Source organism: Ctenocephalides felis, unplaced genomic scaffold (genome assembly GCF_003426905.1).
Source record: "Ctenocephalides felis isolate EL2017-DRISC unplaced genomic scaffold, ASM342690v1 CF-g0.4_SCAFFOLD_01886, whole genome shotgun sequence".
Lineage (NCBI taxonomy): Eukaryota > Metazoa > Arthropoda > Insecta > Siphonaptera > Pulicidae > Ctenocephalides > Ctenocephalides felis.
Window position 1 is genome coordinate 98001724 of NW_020538040.1, and position 21106 is coordinate 98022829.

Genomic DNA, 21106 nt, shown 5'->3' on the forward strand with positions numbered 1-21106 from the left:
CTTCAGAATGACGTTATTTAATCAACGATTATGTGTACAGATAATATTGAACATCTGACGAATCAGTAATTAACATTGCAAGAGATAACACTGTTTATACTCACTGCGTGACAGATACAGCCTTTGCCATATTTTCACATGAAAACTTATGTACATACATATGTTTTTTTGTTACAGAAAACAAATAACATTGAAATCGAAAAATTTGAACATTTAATTCAACAGTTTGATTTGCATCGTTTCGTTTTTATGTATTTTTAATACATATATAATGCGTGTATAACAGATGGAATTTATATTTTTCCATTGCGTCTATGCGAGCGAATGCCGCTCAATTATGTCATATAAGAAATATTTCGTTTAACATGAAGTATTTTTTATGCATAAATGTTACACCGGAGACTTATTTAAGTGTAAATTAAGATTTTATTCCATAAATTCTTCAAATTATCTATTTCACGTATATGACGCTAATTTGATATTTCATAGATATTATTTTTTAAATATATTAAAATTTATTATTTCAGATTTTTTACCATGTAATCAGTAGAGAATTGTATTCAATAAAATTGATTCTCTATTATAGCAAAACACAATTAAAAACTTTACTGATTTTGACATAGGGTTCAAAGAGAGAAAAATGAAGTATGTTTGTATGTTTGTTTACATTATTGCATTTATTAGGCGCCCTGCATTAATATATTCTGCAGATCGCATTGCCTTTAAAGGTCAAAAAAAAGTTTCTTTGTTCGACTTCTTCTAATAATAACTGTTACTTGTATACAGATGGATCACTTTGTTATTTTGCTGTAATTTAAACTACTAGCAATTAGTTTTTGTTTAGATAAATTTGCTCAGTCATAAAGATGATTTGTTTCAAAAAGTGTGCATTAGGTACGGTTGTAACAAATTTTGTGGATTCGGTTGAATATAAGTTTTTTATCCTTGCTAAAGAGAAGGGAATAAAAAAAGGATTTACATTGATTTCTTATTAACTTTGTTCAAAAAAATGTTTTGTTCTATATTGATATATTATATTTATAAGCTTTGTTTTGTTGTATTACATATTTTTGACTATCAAAGTTGTTTCTGACTTTTATTGTAATAAAAGTTATTTCGGTGTTTAAATCTATTGTTTTCAACCTACTTTTATGTCTGTCACAACTGTCCCTGGGGATGTGGATGAATCGAGGGAGTCATTTTTTGACTCGAAATGAGTAATATAATCATACTCTTATTATTTCATTTTATTTGAAATATTGACGACTTATTGTGAGATACTAAATTAACTAGTGACTTGATTTAGTTTATTAATTTTCAATGACAAAGTATGTCAAAAATCTGAGCATGATTTATTTGATTATTCTCAAAATTTTGATTCACTTGTAGCTAAGTTATAAAATATGGAATTTTACCCACGTTAATTTCATAGAAACTTTGGTTGGAGTGCGGGAGCAAGGAAGTTTGACAACATCCATATTAAGGACCACTCTAATATATATATATATATATATATATATATATATATATATATATAATTTAATCCATCGGTCAAAGCATGCATTCATAAATTAGGTGGTATATCGTTGTCTAATTGTCATGATCTATCATATCACTTCTCATTCAGAATTCGTATGTAATGAATATTTCATAATGGATTTCAGCGCCCCCAGAGTGGGGTTGATTTCAATTCAACCATCCCCCATGTAGTGGTTTGTAGCCGGGGCACCATCATCCCGCCGCGCGCCCGCATTAAGTGTTCTGTATGTTTTGAATAAAACATTCTATTTTTACGACGTAATGTTATTATTATCGTGCTAAACTTAACCTAGCAAATGGTTACTTTATTTATATCAACTTTACTATTCTCGGTTCGACTATTTCGAATTATTCGACTATTTTTGACGCTCTATTTCGAAAAGAAGATCATCGACTTCAGGACGCGGATATTATTGTTTACTTTCCGTGTTTTCATCTAGATTAGCAACTTACTGATTTGTGTGAAAATTTATTTGCTGATTGGATACTTTTTTATTGAATTGAAAATTTGAAATTTACGCAATTAAAATAATAATTATAAATAATAACATTCACTACGTAGCAACTTAGGGCAATACAATTATGAAGTACACATTAGATTTATAAATCTGCTGATCCTGTGACCCTGTGACCTAATCTACAATTTTTTCTCAAGCTTTTTAGCTTTTTGTACTTTGCTTTCCGAAATTCGCTATAATTGTTTAAATTTTTAAACTTTCATTAACATAATTAATTAGATTTTTTAATATTTTATGTTGCTATTAACAAGTATGATGCTAAGAGCAACAATAAATTTGATATATAAACTCAACAAATTATACTACATTTACACATATCGAATAGAATTCGATAAACTATTTATTAAAATTCATATATTGCTATAATTTTCGGAATTGATGGCAATGATTCAATTGTGTATAATAATTATATTTTATTTATTTATCCATATGCACATAATATTATGGATTTGCATCTTATATTGAATTATAAATATTTTTATTATATTGCGGGCAAGCTGACATTAGGCAAAATATTATTATAATATAATTTTAATCAAGATTGAATAGTATAGGATATAAAATAAAAAAATATATTAACCATATACTAACAAGGGCAATTAAAAATAAAATAAATTATATTATTTTTTTACATTATTAGAACAATTTATTGCGTAACATTTACTTAAATGTAATGAAGAATAATTGAGTAATATTGTACAAAAATACAAGAAACATTTCAACGGATTATTTTTCATTTAGCCTGTTGTTTTGGGTTTTTGTATTTTGTAAATTTTATTTCATATTATAAATATTATTTCTTCTTAACATATATATTTTAGGCGAAATACTCTATTTGAAAGTAGAGGGAAAAAGATATACAACCTTCCATTGTGAGCACTGTTGTTTAGTTTTCGAGCACTCAATATAATTAAAGTTTCTACAATGATGAATTAGTTGGGAGTTTTTCTGAACAAAGTCAGATAGTTGTTTGTTTGATACATGTTATTCGTTGTGATATGATTGGTTTGGTTTGGTTTTCACAATATATGTGCTCAAAGTCAGAATGGACCTTTGTGCCCCGCCCTACTCTATATATATTCATATAATTTATTACATACTTATGTGTGTATGTGTGTAAAAATAAATAGTTATATTTATTATGTTCTAACTAGTGTACGCTTGCAATGATTATTTCTTAGTGATAGTTGTTATTATCCTTTAACACGCACGGAGTAGCTTTGTTGCTTTAGTAAATAGAAAGATTTGCTTTACGTTATTCAATTCTCATTATGTTTAACCGTTAACCCAATTTCAATTTTGTTAAACATTAACAAAATTTGATGTTATATCATTGAAAGTTTATGATCGAAAAATGTCATTTCCAGCAAACTTCGAAATACAAACTTGTTTGTTCGAAAATATGTATTATAATACATTTAAAGATAAAATTTTGATGCTGGATTAGACGTGATAAATTTTATAAATTTTTGAATTCTTGAAGTAATTGAGTAATGAATAAAATACTCTGTATGCAAAAAAAATAGTCTCGATTTCAAAATAATTAAGTATCAGAAACTTATATATAACGAAGATAAATGAAATACTATTTCTTTGTTATAAAATATTCGAATTATTCAATCATCAATAAGTTTTTATTTACAATCAAACTATTATTTTTAAGAATACACTATAAAATTATATTTTTGTTACATCAGTTTTTCTAAAAAAAATCCACTTATATTTTGTCATAAATAGAATAGACGTTTAAAGTCAACGTGAACAAGTTTAATAGGTATTGCAATTTCTCTCATCTCATATACCAGATTTTCACTTTCATCGACCTGGTTGTTGATAAATAAATGAGTATCACAGGGATTCTACAAAGTAAGGGTGCAGCGACTGTTCATTTGGGAAAATGTGTAATATGAATATATAATAATATTTTACCGTTTTTTAAATATTACTTCGAATTATATTTAAATGATATTATTAAAATAACAATGAAAAAAATAAGTCAGTAAATAAAAATTATGTTAAATTTTACATTAAATTGTAAAAATTCATTGAATAGAATTCACGTTTATTGATTGCTTTAATTGTATTTATAGTTTAAAATGTGTGTTTTATATTCTATTATCATTATTACTGAGATCAGATTGCGATAAATCAATTATAATTATTTTGTTCGTTAATTATTCGTGACAAAACTAGCGTAAAACATATATGACTACCTATTTAACGTTTTATAGTATCGATATACATACATACATTAGTTGATGATTTAATGTATCAGGCTCTACGATGCCATAAATAGGGAAAGGGTAAGGTTACAAACAGTTGATTCGATATAAATTTAACTGATTTCCAATTTTGGGTATTCAACCATTTTCATTGCTCTAAATGTTACAAACTTTTTGTAAATTATACAAGCGTTCTTTTTCTACCAAAACAATACTCGAATATATATTGGTCTGTTCCCTCGTTAATAATCATGCAGAAACGCTACGAAAACCGTGCATATATAGTGGAGCATTTTCACTTCGTAAGTCGCCATGCGGACTGACCTTGAGATTACCTAATAACAAGCTCATACGAATACTGTATAGCACACATTACTTGCATTATGACTAACTTTCTTAGAATACTGAAATATTTTTTATATTACTTATACTTCGAATTAAATATTTAATAACGCTATGGATAAAGCTTGAGAAACTCTGGTTGATATAAATCAAATGAAGTTGTATGACATTCAATGCATTTAAAACAGTAGAGATTTTTTTTTAAATTATATGTAATAGTGTCTTAACCACTTGCACATAAAACAAAAATATTACAGCTTTAATATTTTCTCCAAGAGTTACAATTATTTTTTTATATTTGAAAACAGTTCTGTTCGACAATAAAAAAGTGGAATTTATTTGTTAAGGTAAATAATCTTTTATAGCTTGTTGAATGAATTTATTTAATAACTTTCCGAAGGGTAAGTTATAGTAATCGCAAAAAATCGAAAATCAAACGTTTTGTATATCTTTACGTTTCAAAGGTTTCTGAACATTTTGGTATACCTTAGAAAAAATTGATATATGTGTGTGTATGTGTCGTTGATTTTGAGAACACAAATTGACTGATTTGAATAAATCAAAAAACATTCGATTCCTATTGATAAGGATACTGGGCAAAAAGTGACAAAAATGGTAATTCAGTCTTTGAGAGAACGGAGACTCCAATTTGAGTGATTCAGAAAACGTTTTCCTTGCATTGACAAAATGAAGAACTGTCTAAATTTTTAGCAGATCTAACTGTTTTGGAGATCAAAAATGTTCGTCAGGCATGTGCACATCTAATTATCAGAAATTTTTTTCGAAATTTTAATAATAATTATAAATTTTGTTTACATTTCAATTGGTTCCGTACCTATATTTGTCTGTTAAGCTTCGATGCGGCGCTTCGATTTGTGATCTCTAAACCAGATAAGCAACGTGATTGCTTTAAAAATAAGTTCAAAATTTTCAAATTATAACAGACATATTTTTCAAAAAAGTCTTTTTTTTCAAAAATGTCAAAATTCTCTAATATCTAACTTCTTCAAAGTTTAAAGAAATTTTCAAAGCTTTTTAAAAAAAATAATTGTTTTTGGTACGGGAAGTTCCAGCAATTTGCCTTAGGACACGATGCCATGCACCACTAGTATATATTTAAATATGTTCTTATAAGACTAATTCATACCCTAGGAAATAAAATTCGATTTCGTGATACTTTTTCGATACTATCCTGTTCCTGTCAAGCAGGAAGAATGTTCCTCGCCATGCGGTAGTGACAGTACCGTCTACTTCCATATGATAGTCAGCCGATGTCCGTAGTGAGGGTGAAATCGGTGCGGGGTGGCGTCGAACGGGGCGGTAAGGCCGCGGCCTTGATATGTGACGTTGCGGCGTGCGCGCGCTCTCGTATCGATCGCGCGTCGACCGAAGAACAAACCGGGTCACCGAGTCAGTCCGCGCCACGCACCGCCGACGCCCCCAAAACGAACGCCCGGCGGCTCAGTACCGCACCCGTACGACCGTCAGGGTTGACAGATAAGAAGCACTTTCAAATTCACTTCATTTCAAAGTTGCCTCATACGAAAGCATATTGACAGCATTTCCTTTCAACGAACATCAAAAATTATCAGTTAATATAGTAACGAACCTAAAAAATCATACTGTAAAGGCTTTGATTTTGAAATATCTTATATATAAGATATATATATATATATATATATATATATATATATATATATAGTAAACAAATTAAACTTTAAGTATAAAAAAATACAAACAAACAAAATTGCCAAACATAACATTGTTATTTTTACGGCCAAATAAAAATTGATTTGACAAAAATGACTAATAGCTCATTAAGTTTTTGTTAAAAGAGAGATATCCCATATGAGATAATCTCTTAAATGCATTTACACCCAGCATATTGTCTTAAAAATGTATATTATTTTGATTGGCAATAAACTATGCAAATAAAAAAAAATTATCAAAGTTGATCAAACACAAATTAAACTCTCACTCACTCAGTATAAGAATTACCGTTTGCAAAGTGATTTCAATAAAATTTATATTTTAGAAAACATATTCAAATCTTTTAAAGTAACATTTACTAAAGTCTGTTATAAACAAAATTTTCAGCGGATTAAGCTTTTATCATCTTCATTGACACACTTTATGTCAGATTACTAAAATCACTGATTGCAAGCATTAAATCAATATTATATTACTTTTATTTCTCAGAACATTAACCAAATGAAACCGCCAAATACAAATTTCACTCGGCCTGGTCAGTATTACATTTTGCCGATGAAAACATAGGCATGGAAAAAGTTTGCCTACATGTCCAACTTTCACCGTGACCTCTATGTAGTTAAATTAGCTTTTGCTAGTAACGGCATGATCAAAATCACTAATCATTATGTGAGTACAAGGTCAACTGGATATAATGACATTTGATGTAAAATAAATAAGTTATCAAAATTATTGACCTTGAAATTAAATAAATTTATAATTTGCAATTGACCAGTATAAAATTAAATAAATTAAAATTTTAGAATTTCATAACTTTTTGAAAAAAATTGTTTTTGCTTAATACGAACTAAATAAACACTAATCGCTTCATGTAATGCAAAAATTAATTTAATACTAAATTAATGGTCGATTATCCATTGTGTGGTTTACAACAGACCAGCCGATTCACTGACTCGTTATCAGATTGAACTAGTTCACTCGCAAACATCAATTATAAAGCGAAATGCGATTTCCTATGACAGCTTGTGAAAATTTTACGAAAGCTTGTCAAAAGTCTTTCAGGTGTATGGCGCATGAAATATAAGCTCTTGATGTTCATCTGATGAATATCAATTTGCTCAGAAACGTTCGGTTACGCCTAAACAAATATTTTCAAAATCATATGAATATTCAAGAAAAACAATTACTTACATATATATTTTTAAAATTTTTGAAAATTTTTTCATGCTATTTCCATACAAAACTTTGATTGAATTGCTTTGATGGGTGTTCCGCGGTATAATGGTTAAGCTTCTTGACCCGGTCGTGAATTCGAACCCCGCTCTGGACAACCTGACATCGTGCAATAGCGATGTCCATTTCCACTTGAAAATATAGATCAAAAATATTTTTCCAATTGAAAATAGCCCGTTTCGGACATTGCGGTCTGAAATGGCTATGGGAAATCTCTTACAAGACTCTTTCCTGAATCTAGTTGGAGCACTACCTACCTATGTCATTACTACCCATTATTTATTATATATATATTTAGATTATACAATAGATATTTTTTATATATACAAAGAATTATTTTTTACGTATAATGCTTGAAAACAATTCAATCATCTATGAAAGAATCGTTGATTATACCGTCAAGTATATCAATAATAATTTAATTATTATCATTAAATATTTCAAATATGTATTCATTTTTTTAAATTAAAATTATTTATTTTTTATACATATAGTATTACTACATTATTTTAAAATAATATAGCAAAATATTTTTGTTAATTAGTGTATCTATCCAAGTTATTTGATAAACTGGTTATTTTATTAATCTGCTTTTATAAGCACCCGATATATAGTTTGAAAGGCAATATTCATATTTCTCGTTCTTTACAGATCAATAATAAAAATAACAATATCAATATTAATAAAACTTTATTATCAATAACATTTTTAATTAATTCTTAAATTGTGTCGACCTTTGCAATCGCACAAGTTTTTATCAAGTATTTTATATTATCTCTATAATTTTAGTAGAGAAGCTTTGATCGTGTGTTTTTTACTCGCGTACCCATTTTCCTCGACACAAATATGTTATTTATGTGTCAGACTTCATACAAGGGTTACGACTGAGAGACGAGCAATAACCGCAACCGCCCCAAGTCGCTCGACTCTATACCGCGCCCATCAAACGATAAAATAGTTTATTGATACGATAACGACGAGTATTATGTACCTACTATTTAGAAAGTTCAATTAAGTATCTAGAAGGAAATTGAATAAACCATTTATTACAATCTCGCGCTATATTGAATAATTGCGACATTTACAATAGTTATGGCATGGGGTCTCTAATACTGCATACATTTGTGGGAGTCGTAATGATTATGATAATATATTTAATTAGAAACTCCCAACATAATAAAAAAATATAAATTTATTAACTGTAAAAAAATTTCGATATCATAAATATACATGACATGTCCGATTGTTTTTTACAAATCAAAAACAGCCTGCTTGATATCGCCACACACTCCCTGCCCAGTGTTGATCTCACAGTTTAAAAAAAAATACAGGGAAACACGTTATAAAAATGTGGTGGGAAAGCAGATTATAGCAGACCAGTGTTGTAATACTGGTCAATTACAAATTTCCATGTTTCGTCAGCAGATCCACGGTATGTGGTGATTTGACCTGCCATAAACTCCATATTCTGCATAATGTTCTCGATCTAATGGGTATTAGTTATATCAGAATAACTTAATGTTTAGAATGCATAATTTATGGGTACAGTTTCCATTTCTGCAAGCGTTGCATTCGTATCTGATGAGTTCCGATCAGAGAAAGAAGTTGGCTCTTTATCCAAATCAGGATCATTGGTTTCTTTGACATAAGAGTCCAGAATTGTGGAATCCAATAAATTATGTCAAATTTTGTTTTGATTCGTCGTTGTCACCGATAATGGGAGGTAGCATTATAAGACGATTTGTTGAGTTAACAGAGAAAGAGAGGTTGAATTGCATTCCAATGAAAAGTTCAGGCTCCAAATTATTTTTTCTGTCAGCAATAAACACTGAGGTCTGGGTATACCAAATGAGTAACCTCGGAAGTCTGATCCAGATAGTAAGTGCGTTAACTATGATGGATTGGACTGGACATACCTTATAGGTCGTCACTGAAGACCAGTGATTATGGTGCTGCGTCAAAATCAATTTTTCTTAAATCTTCGAAAAATAAAACTCCTTTATCTTCATCTCCATCGTCGTGAGTCACCAATGTGGGAGTCGTAATGATTATGATAATATATTTAATTAGAAACTCCCAACATAATAAAAAAATATAAATTTATTAACTGTAAAAAAATTTCGATATCATAAATATACATGACATGTCCGATTGTTTTTTACAAATCAAAAACAGCCTGCTTGATATCGCCACACATTGATATTTGCCAATGCACAAATATTTTCTATAGAATTTTAATAATCATAATGGTGTGTTTTATAAATTATTATTGTGTGGTAAACAACCATTGGACAATAAGGCTATTATTAAAAAAAACGGCAGGTGTGGTTGAAATTAAAAATTAATGATTGATATTTTGATACGTTTCTGCGAGTTTCAAGTATGTATATTGTTGCATAAACTGAACATTATTATAAATCCTGACATCATTTTAATAATTCATTAATATATAATTAGAATAATCAATGGTTATGTAATCGCGTAATAATAATTTTTGATTTTCAATTCATAAACTAAAAATCCGCGTTAAAATAAATACATTACATAATATTTCTGCAGATTCCGAAGTGTTATTTCATTTTCTCTAATTTATTCAGCACCGGGTTTTCTAATGATGTTGTCATTTACGAAGTTAAGATATTATAAGCTTATGATTTCATTTTTAACCCTTTTGGAATTCCTAATTGCTTTATTTCATCGGCGTGGGTATTGAATTATAATTTATATCTGTATCGCTGAATATTTTATAACCTTTCTCTTGCGAAAGTTATAATTAATTAAAAATTCTTGTCACCATGAAATATTTGTTATAATTATATTAAAATTGAATATATTTTTTTATAATTTGCTTATATATAAGTTATATGTCAATCTTTAACTTTTCTTTGTTTTTTACCAAAGTGATATGGAAAATAGTGAATTTTTTAAATGTACAAAACCATAATTATTCCATACACAGGTCCACAAAATAAAAATAGTTGTCTGTATTGAGTGTGCGGCATATGTTTTTCAATTTAATTTTTATCGCTGAATACGAATCTAAAGTCAAAATTGGGAGTCAAATGGCGAAACAATTTAAAAAAAAACGACAAAGTCTCCGATCTAGTATTATTTTGTATAATACTCAAAATCTTATAATTTCTGTCGCTTCGTGGCCCTTTTTACCTTTAAATGACTATTGAGTTTTAATTAAATGATCTATGTAATGCGAATTATCTATGTAATGCTTGTAGAAACTAGTATATGCAAATGCAAAAATTGAATTCGCGTTTTATAAAAGTGGCACGTGAAAGTCTCTGTTTGCACTTGCAGTATAATTTAAATGATAACCGTGTTCAGTACAAAGGGCTCCCACGCAATATTAGTTCTGGTTCCGATACGTTGCGAGCTGTAAAGTACCGCACCCGCGGGACAGAGTCATCTGCACACCTGCGGGAGTGCTGGACGTTGCATTCGCCGTGCAGCGGTGGTACCGCTTCGCGAAAAGGGTTCGGCGACGGGCGCTGCCCTTGTGTCGTCCTTGAACTCGGCATGCGCGCACGTGCTGACCTGGACGCACGTGGCGAAAGCGGACTACCCGCCAAACGAACTGTTACGCGAGCCGGAACACGGAGGGAGGGATGTTGCACATTGCGATATGATGACGTTATCTCCCTTCTCTCGAGATGGGGGTGCAGCGAAACGCATTCATAGCTCCGATACTCTACTCCCATCCGAGCGGTACGTTTCTCTTTCATTCCTGACTATGCAAAGTGAACGTGGGCAGTTCGTTGTACGGATTTTCATGAACATTATTACCTTTCTAAGGCTTTTATTCGACGTTGATGAAAAGTTCTTATGCATAACGACATAAAGTTCTTATTAAGTGCGTAAAAGGAAATCTCCAGGAACGCTTCCCTTACAAGTATAAGATATGCTGCAGTGACAAAATTAGATACATTTGAATGCCAATGATGAAAAATTAAACTTTTTTCTTATTATTGTAATAATTAAGATGAAATATACCTATATGGTCTTATTTTATTTTTGATAAATATTTTTGAAATACATATTTGTACAATCTAGTTTTTTTCTTTATATGCAATCTGTATATTCTTATTTTGTTTTCTTATGATTTGACTTTGTCATATAATATTTTATGACAAAGCGAAAAAAGAATTATGTGCTTAGAGGCTTTTGAATGTGATTTATACAAAACAACTATCTTCATAACATATTATATACAATGGAGCATTTGATATATATATATATATATATATATATATATATATATAGTTTTATAAACATATTTATCACCATCCGAAAAAAATATCACAGATACACACACACACACACATATATATATATATATATATATATATATATATATATGTGTGTGTGTGTGTGTGATATATATAACATGCTTAGGTAGGATTTAATATAGAAATTATTATATCTAGAACTTAAGAGTGAAATGCGAAATTGAATTTTTACGCGAGAAATACAAAAGCTTATTCAAGTTTTTATCTAATATTGTAGACTTTTACCTATCTGCACCTTACGTTAGTAATTAAATTTATTTTGCCATCAGTTCTTAGTGCCATTTTTTATTTCACTTTCGTTTGCAGAATATTTTTAAATCTCCTATTAAATTATCATATTCTCAACCGAGAACGTAAGACACACGATCTCATTATGCACAATGTGCGATGTTGTAGTTACAAACTCTCGCGTGGGCGAATAAGACAAAATTCTGTGTATTTGTCTTTCACGTGACTTACAAGTAAGAACGTCTCGGGCTCGATCTCGTTCACTCCCGTGGGTCGAATAGCGCGGCCCGCGCGATATGGTAGCGATCAACAAGCGGACAGGCTTCACAACAACTCCATTTGGACCGGAGCCAACACATTCCGAGTCAGCTTCCGTCATTGCCGCCTGTCCTGGACAAAATTTCCGAGGCAGCACCTATAATTCTAAAGTTGGCATCTTGATACTTATGTTTCCTTATTAAAGTTAATACCTTCTGGAGATTTAGTATATCTTAGAAATGCAGATGATGATACAAGATTAGAGCTAAATTGTTCTCGCATATTTTTCGGGTTTTCTTTTACAATTCTGAATTCTTTTTCCTCTTTTTATAGCATAGACCACATCTATAGTAGTGTACATTCAAACAATCTGTTACTAGTAATTATAATTATTCACACCACTTTCTGTTAACGACACTAGGTCTATTAGAATTTGGGTGAATATTTTTTGCAATCGAAATGACGTTTGAATATATAAAATCATACAATGTTATGAAGATATTATTAAACTGCTTTTATTTCTTCTCAAATATATGCATATATTTAACATTTAAAATTCATTAAGCGCCTGTACGTTTTCCACACGGTGGGTAGTTGACCAAGTACAATAATTTATTATTAAACACTTCATTCATAATGTTACCTCGCTCATGATTATATATAGTATACTGAATATATATCAGGGTTTGATTATATGGTTAAACTATAAACGAACACATACGTAAGCCTGTGGAAAGTGTCACACACGTAAACAACTTAACCTCACAACTGAATAATCTGAATAATCCGGTGGAGCGATCTTGTAGAAATCGATAAGAATTGAGCTTTCATTCACTCGTATATATTTACTATCCTTGTTCATCCATAAACCATAACTCAAAATTAACTAATCATATTTTTATCTTGAATAATATATTCTGCTATATTGTTCTATTTTTACTTTTATTAGAATTTAATGATATTTTAAAACGTTTAATTTAAACTGTAAATTACTATTAGTTTTGTTAGAACTAGTATCAAAATGTATAAATATGCTATAACGAAAGTATTTTCCTTGATTATTAACATTTAGATCTCTGTTTTTATCAATAATTTTCTATTACATAAAAATGTCTAGTTTTTTTTCAGATTATTAGTTTCTAATAAAACCCATGAATTTTGTTGACATAGCTCTACGGAATAATTTATGGTATTCAAGAACTAAAGTCTTCTACTAAAAAAATTAAATTCAGGCAAAACTATTACAAAGACATCACTGTGCTAATAAATGACGCTAGCTCCCAATGCACCAATAGAGAAAGGTAAAAGGATAGAGGATTATACACACCAGCACACATACGTCAACGAACGTTATATTTTGGCATGCATGCTTGCACAAATTTTCCGAATCGTTTTAGGAGTAAAGAGATGTCAGGTTGAGGATTTAGCGATGGTACGGCATCGCATGTCGCTAGTCAGTGTTTGCTTGCAATGCGCCCCCAATTTCTACAGACACGCATGGATCCAAATAACCAACGACCCGTGACAGCGCTACTTTCATTTCGATCTTCAGCTCTATGAAATCTGATTTCTTTTTGTAATGCAAAATTGTACCATATCATAGAAAATGACACTCGAGGAGAAAATATATTACGCAAAGCAAGAATTCGCGAAATAACGTGTAAATTGAAATAAGCGTTTATTATAAAAAATATGTGATTGAATCTCTCGAATCTATGTATATATATATATATATATATATATATATATATAACTTATTTATTAAGCCATATATAATATGATACATTATTATTAATTCATTCATCTTTTATTCGCTACCGATGTTAATTCATCTAACAGCAAAATATTATTAGTTCTTGTCCGTTATACAAATCGCATTGCTTCTATTTATAGAATATAAACCTTTAAGTTTATAAAATATAAACCTTTCTACTCGTAGCATAATTTCTGTAAGTCGGTCAAAGCATAAATAAGTGTGTAAAGCAGTTATATATATATGTATATATATATATATATATATATATATATTTCTTCAATAAAACTTAAAACATTGTCACAGAAGATGGCTTAAAAATTTATTTCTAGCCGTCACATATCATCAGTATATCCATAATTCAACGTGTTAATTTAGTAATGACAAGGGCGACCGGTAATTCTCAATGCGGCCGTTGGGTATCAAATATTCAATATTATTGCGTGTCCAAACGTCAGTCGAGGCGACCTGACCTGCGTGGCCGACAAACAGCTGAGATTGCAGTCGACAATTGAAAATCCTTTCTTTCCGGACTGAAAAAAGACTATTGGAAGTTTCATTACACGAGTGACCTATTTGTCAGAATGTGAAATGACTCATTCTTACCCTTATGTGATAAATAAAATGGAAATAAATATTTAAAAAAATTGCAACTTTTGATTTTTTGCAGTTCTCTATAATATTACGAGAAATACGGTGGAGCGTTCTTGTACTTTCACTGCTACGTTTTTGATTTACGTACTTTATTTTTAACTTCAAAAAATATAAATAAGATATTCAAGGTCTTTGAAAACATAATGTTATTGCATAGATAACTTATTTTTCCATAGCAAGTCGTATTTTCGCATTTAGACACTTTAATTTTCTACATTATGTGCTTATGAGAAGTGAAACGACTACGTTTTGCGTATTTCAAGTTAACGGGTTCTCATCACGCATATTCAATTCGTCTTTCTTGTCGGTTTATAAAGTACTTTGCAAATTGATATTTTACTTTATATCACAGTAGAACTTTTCGATTATACAAGAAAATATACAATGTATTTGTATGACTTCCATTATTAAAAATATCATGATGTATCGTAGCTTCCCACATCCATGACAATGTTGATGAAAATATAAAGTCATATGTGGAATTTGTGAAGGGATTTTTCTTATTTGTTATATTGAATAGATGTAAATGGCCATTTAGGTGCATACAAATTAATATCATAATAGACTTATTTCAGTATCTCATTTCTTTAGTTTTTCTGGAAATGTGATTTTGAAATTCAGTAAATATACAATATATATAATAAAATTTAAAACGGATTCAATTGTTTGTGTTTATTTAATTACAAACATCAGGTTTTTCCTAAATTATTCCAAACATAGGCGTTGTTTTACGATGCTTACATTTGCAACACGCCTGTTTTATTAGGCTATAATGCAACGCAGTGCTTGTCCTTGCTCCACAATGTTTCTTTGTTTTGCGCCTTATTCCAAATTGCACAATGTACATGCGTTATAATTAAAATTAAAATAAGTTAATTATACCGCAGTAAATTTCGTTTTTAGAGTGCAAATTTTAAGTCCATGATAAGGTAATTGTGAGTCAATAAACAATAGATTTTGTGATGAATATTCCATTCGACATGAGTTATTTCAGCAAAAATTATTTGCATATGCGATCGATGATACTTATTAATTCCAAATATGAAATGTATTTTTGAATGTACTAGGGCCAACATTTCTATTTTATAGTAATTGACATATGTAGTTAAAATTATTAATTTGCAAATGTTTGTTTTTATTGCAGATCAGAATCGCCAGTGTCGGTTTCGCATCACGCGTAGTGCCTAGCCTCCAGCGGGAGACACGCGCAACAGCCGGCAAGCGACACGCGGTCCGCAAGCCGGAGAATTTCCGTCGGAACCATACCATAGAATACCGTCAAGATTGCTGCCATGGGTCGCAAGAAAATACAAATCTCGCGTATCACAGATGAACGGAACCGACAGGTCAGTAAATTGATGGTAATCAATCGATCAAATGGTAATAGATCGATTCAACCGGGATCGAGCTTGTTAGGTCCGATTTATTAATTTGTTATTTCACTACAAGAGCTCTTACCCTGCTGAGTCACATGTACAAAAGTTGAAAAAAATTAAATGTTTTAATATATATGTCTATTATTAGATTTCGAATGTAGTTCATTATACAAATAATTTATCTTTTTGCGATATTTGTTATACTGATATTGTTACCCTTTGATATTTTAGCTAAAATATTTTTTTAAGTTAATACATTGATTACCTTCAATGTTTTATAATATATATATATATATATATATTTATATATGTGTGTGTGTTTCCAATTGAAAATTAGCCCATCTCGGGCACTGCGGTGTGAAATGAAAAAGGGAAAAACTCTTACACTACTTCTGAACCCATTATATATATATATATATATATATATATATATATATAATGTAATAAGTATATATATGTATATATATATATATATTTATAAATATATATATATATATATATATATTTATAAATATATGTATATATACATATATATTTATATGTATATATGTGTGTGTATGTATATTTCATGATGCCGTGTAAGAAGTATAAAAAATTTAAGTAAAATGTAATCAAAGTATACGTTTAAGAATACTAGTTATAAGAACGTAGTTCAAATAAAAAAGCATAAAATTGATACTTGAATTCAATTTATCAATTTCAAAAACATATATTTCGATAAATATGTATATATGTACATAACATTTTGGATCATTGTTTGGACATTTATCCGAAGGTATAGTATCCATCTTATTTGTTTTTTGAAAACAATAAAAAGTATTTAGAATATAAAAATTATGTCATAATTGTGACAAAAAAAGAGAAAGAAAGATTTACCAAAAAAAATCACACGTAGTTCAACTTCCCAGTAATCATATTTTTTTTTAATTATATAGGCTTTGATATACTCGTACATATAAACAAATAGTAATTTGCGAATAAATTTTTTAATTGAAATTTTACAAAAATATTATTTTCGTGAAAAGCTGATGAATCCGTCTAACTAATGCACAGTTGTAAATTACTTAATGACTACTCTGCCAATTTTCTTTATAAATTAAGGTATATTATAACTAAAAGTTGAGATTCTGAACTTGTAAGACAGCATCTAGCCAATACTTCACAATCAGTATAAAATTGCGCAATTATCTATTTGTGTTTTTCTCTATAATAATATTTTTATGTAGTTAAGAAAATATAGGAGAATCCTTCTAATTAAGAACAGTAATGTGTATTCTTTTATTTAATTAAATAATAATTGAACAAGTCAAGTCACGTGTAAAGTAAATTCTCGTCCTAACGACTCATATATATGAGGGAAAAACGATAACGATGCTCTATTGCAAGTATTAAACGATAATAAAGTTGAAGGAAAAATACAATTCGATAAAAAATTCTATGTGTTATGAGTAGTTTTCCTGAATACACTGTGGTTTCATTCATTATTTATGTATTATCACAGTTACATGCACGTTTATAAAGAAACATCCTTTTGAATTACGGCAATTTACGTGATTTTGATTTAGGTGTGAATAATTAATTTGTTTGTATTGCATACTCGTGATAATAGGAACGACTAAAATTTAAAATCGGATATTATTATTATAGTATTATTTATGTGAATTTCTTTGCGTATTGCATATATTATGCTTATTTACTTTTCTGGGGTTAATTTTCAAAAAATTGACATGTGATCTCAAAACCTTACTTACAGCTTGGCTAATTTTTTCCTAAGTGAATAATATGAGATGATTAAATTGGTAAAAATAAGGATTGAAAATTAAAATAAATTGATTACGGTAAAAATAGGTTTTAATAAATTATCTATAAGGCAGAGCGGGGCTTAAAGGTCTGCGGGTAAAAAGGTCCACCTCTATTCGAATGATAAGTTCAAACCATGGTCTATTATTCATGTTTTTTTTTTTAAAAAAAAACATTGTACTATATTTGAATATTATTTCGTAAAATCTCTTTGAAAATAAAATAAGACATTGGATTTGATTGCTATCCTGTTCCTAAAAAAAAAACATTTCTATAATTTTTAAAAAAATATTTCTATAATGGTGAATCATCTGGGAGTTTTACTGAACATAGTCAAAGAGTTGTTTGTTTGATATGTGGTATTTGTTGTGATGATTGGTTTGGTTTTCACACTCATTGGACCTTTGTATCCCGCTCTACGCTATTGAAAATCTTTGATTTTAGAATACTGCTGATTTGAAAAATACTTTTGATTATTGTCGATCATAATATCATTTATATACTAATATTTTTAAGAACTTAAATTAAATTTGAAATGAAGTATTAAGTATCAAATGGACACATTTTGAAAGAAAGTAGTAACAGTAGTTTTGAATAACTACAAAATTTTAGTTAGAACGCCACGAAACAATTTAGAGAGATCAGTTTTAGATTTCTTGATTATTTGATGTAGACTTCGAACCGATTAATTTCTTCGTCTAATATTTGTTCGTAAATCAGGAATTTGTCCTGCAACAAGATGTCATACACCTAGTGGTGTTGTGCTAATTTTTTGTACCGGAATGCGTACTTACCGAAATCGTTTCAAAAACCGGTTCACGTATTTGTTTCGGTTCGGTTCGAATTCTAGTTCAGTAGGAAAAAAACGTTCCGGGTTTACAGTTCGGAAAAACAAGTTGGTTCGTTTCGGTTCGGGTTCGGTTCAAAACCTTGTTCATAATAATACATATAAAAATTCGTCCAAAATAAGAAAAAAAATCCGCAATTCTTTTTTTTTAATACGTCAGCCAATTCTTGTTATCAGAAATTATCTTTAGTTCCAAAACGCGTTCCTGTTCAAAATGAGAGTACTGGAACGACGTTCCGGAGCGTTTTGGCGCGACATTAACACTGCATACACCACTAGTTTAATAAATAACGAAATTTAATTAACGAACAATCGTCTATTACCGTTGCAGGTTACGTTCAACAAGCGCAAGTTCGGCGTCATGAAGAAAGCGTACGAGCTGAGCGTGTTGTGCGACTGCGAGATCGCCCTCATAATCTTCAGTTCGAGCAACAAATTGTACCAGTATGCTAGCACTGACATGGACAAAGTGCTTCTCAAATATACCGAATACAACGAGCCCCACGAATCATTGACGAACAAAAACATCATAGAGGTACAACATGTACGGCGGCATCTGTGTGCGTTACTCGAATGGCGAATGGCAGTACTGTTGTATTAAAACAAAAAATATATTACCATGGCGTATCGATGTATCCAAATACTTGAGATACATTGATAACATATTGCGGATGTTTTGTTTACCGCGCTTTTCTTTTTGTTTGCATGGTTTATTACGAGAGAGCGCTGGGAGACGATCCCTTTACTGGATTATATAATTTTCATCATTTCCAACGTGAAGACCATTTCATTACTTTGTTTTTGAAGAATATTTTGTCTTTCTGAAACAATAAAATGAGTTGACAACGTTTGTTGAACATTCATACAAATTTTCATTTTCATTAGCCAGCATTACTGATAAAAACAATCTGTCGGACATAAATAAAATAAAAAATATTTTTGGACGGTCCAATAATCACGTGTGGCTCAAAGGGGGGGGGGAGGAAATGTTTTGATAAAAAATCACGAAACATCTAGTAAGATATTCTAGTATTATACGTGTATTTATACATTTACCTGAATTTAAAAAAAATAAATACTTGATTCTTTTCTAAATTTAACGTTTTTGTAGGTACTAAAAATAAACGAGATGTTACTGGGAGCGGAGGGGTGTTTTTAAATATCACCACTTATAACCAAGGGGGGGGGGTGTTCAAAGTTCTTTAAAAATCGATTACATGATTAATGGACGCCCCCCTTACGACGAAATGGGCTTGCAACAGAACTTTTCGGAAGCACAAATATTTGCCCTTTGTCCAATTGTCCAAAAAGATGTGCTCAATTTTAAGCAATGAGATTGCGTAAATAACGAGAACGGGTTAAATTGTAGGGGTCTATTTTTTCTAATTTATGCGGATTCTGACAATGAAAAAATATTAATTTCACTTATCTATTTCTAATTTTGCATCATCTAATAAATCTGTACCACAAAAGCATTTCAAAATTCGGAAAACCATATTATGTAATAAATTGTCTCTTAGCGCTTCTTCCAACATTTTCAAATTTGTCGACTTTTTTATTTGTTTTTTTTTTTAAATGTTGCTAGTTGAAAACTTGTTTTTTTAAAAACAAATATTTTACAGTTGTACTCAAATTTTTATTTGTTATATAAATATATTAATACTAGATTAAATTAATCATAACAAATAAGTTTTATTTCAGAATAATTTATTATAACATCCGCAATAAGGTTTAGATTTAATTTAATATAACATTGCAAGCATTGATATAACATTAACAATAGTAACATTGTTGTTTTATTAGTTTTTTTGTATTTTATACTAACATGTGTTGATATTTTAAATCCAAACTTTTGTTATAAATTGGACAAAATTAAAAAAATTAGAATGTTTTGGTTTGTCAATCTTGCATATTGCCTGTGTCCTAAGTACCACACATTTGTTGCTTAAAGTTTTGGTATTACTATAGTTTTAAGGATTGCATTATTTATTTGGGACCAAATTGATTCGTTGATATTTTGTTCAAATAAATCAGTTCAGTGCTGATTTGAATATTATAACAGAAATTGTATTCATATTATCATATTTAAATTGTGATTGTACTACTTGGGAATCACTCACGATAAATAATCACAAATAGAAATTAAATGATTTAAATGTAAAGCATATAATACTACAAACAAAATGAAACTCAGGGAATTATGTGTAAGTATACAAATATTTAAATCAAGTTTGGATTAGATTTATTTGAACCAAAAACTGGAGGAAAGCTATAAGATTTATTTGCTACCTACATTTCAAGAAAAAGTATAAACCACGTATTAAT

At 29.7% G+C, this 21106-nt stretch overlaps 1 protein-coding gene across 4 annotated transcripts in view; it reads left to right on the forward strand.

Moving 5' to 3' along the window:
• The window catches only part of LOC113377246 (myocyte-specific enhancer factor 2), a 345797-nt gene that overhangs the window by 307439 nt on the left and 17252 nt on the right, over window positions 1-21106 (forward strand). For all 4 annotated transcript variants that reach the window (XM_026617494.1, XM_026617493.1, XM_026617496.1 and 1 more), the window contains 2 exons: window positions 15903-16104; window positions 19113-19316. In XM_026617494.1, coding sequence (XP_026473279.1) covers window positions 16051-16104; window positions 19113-19316 — 258 coding nt within the window. In that variant the 5' untranslated portion in view covers window positions 15903-16050. The remainder of the gene's footprint in view (window positions 1-15902; window positions 16105-19112; window positions 19317-21106) is intronic.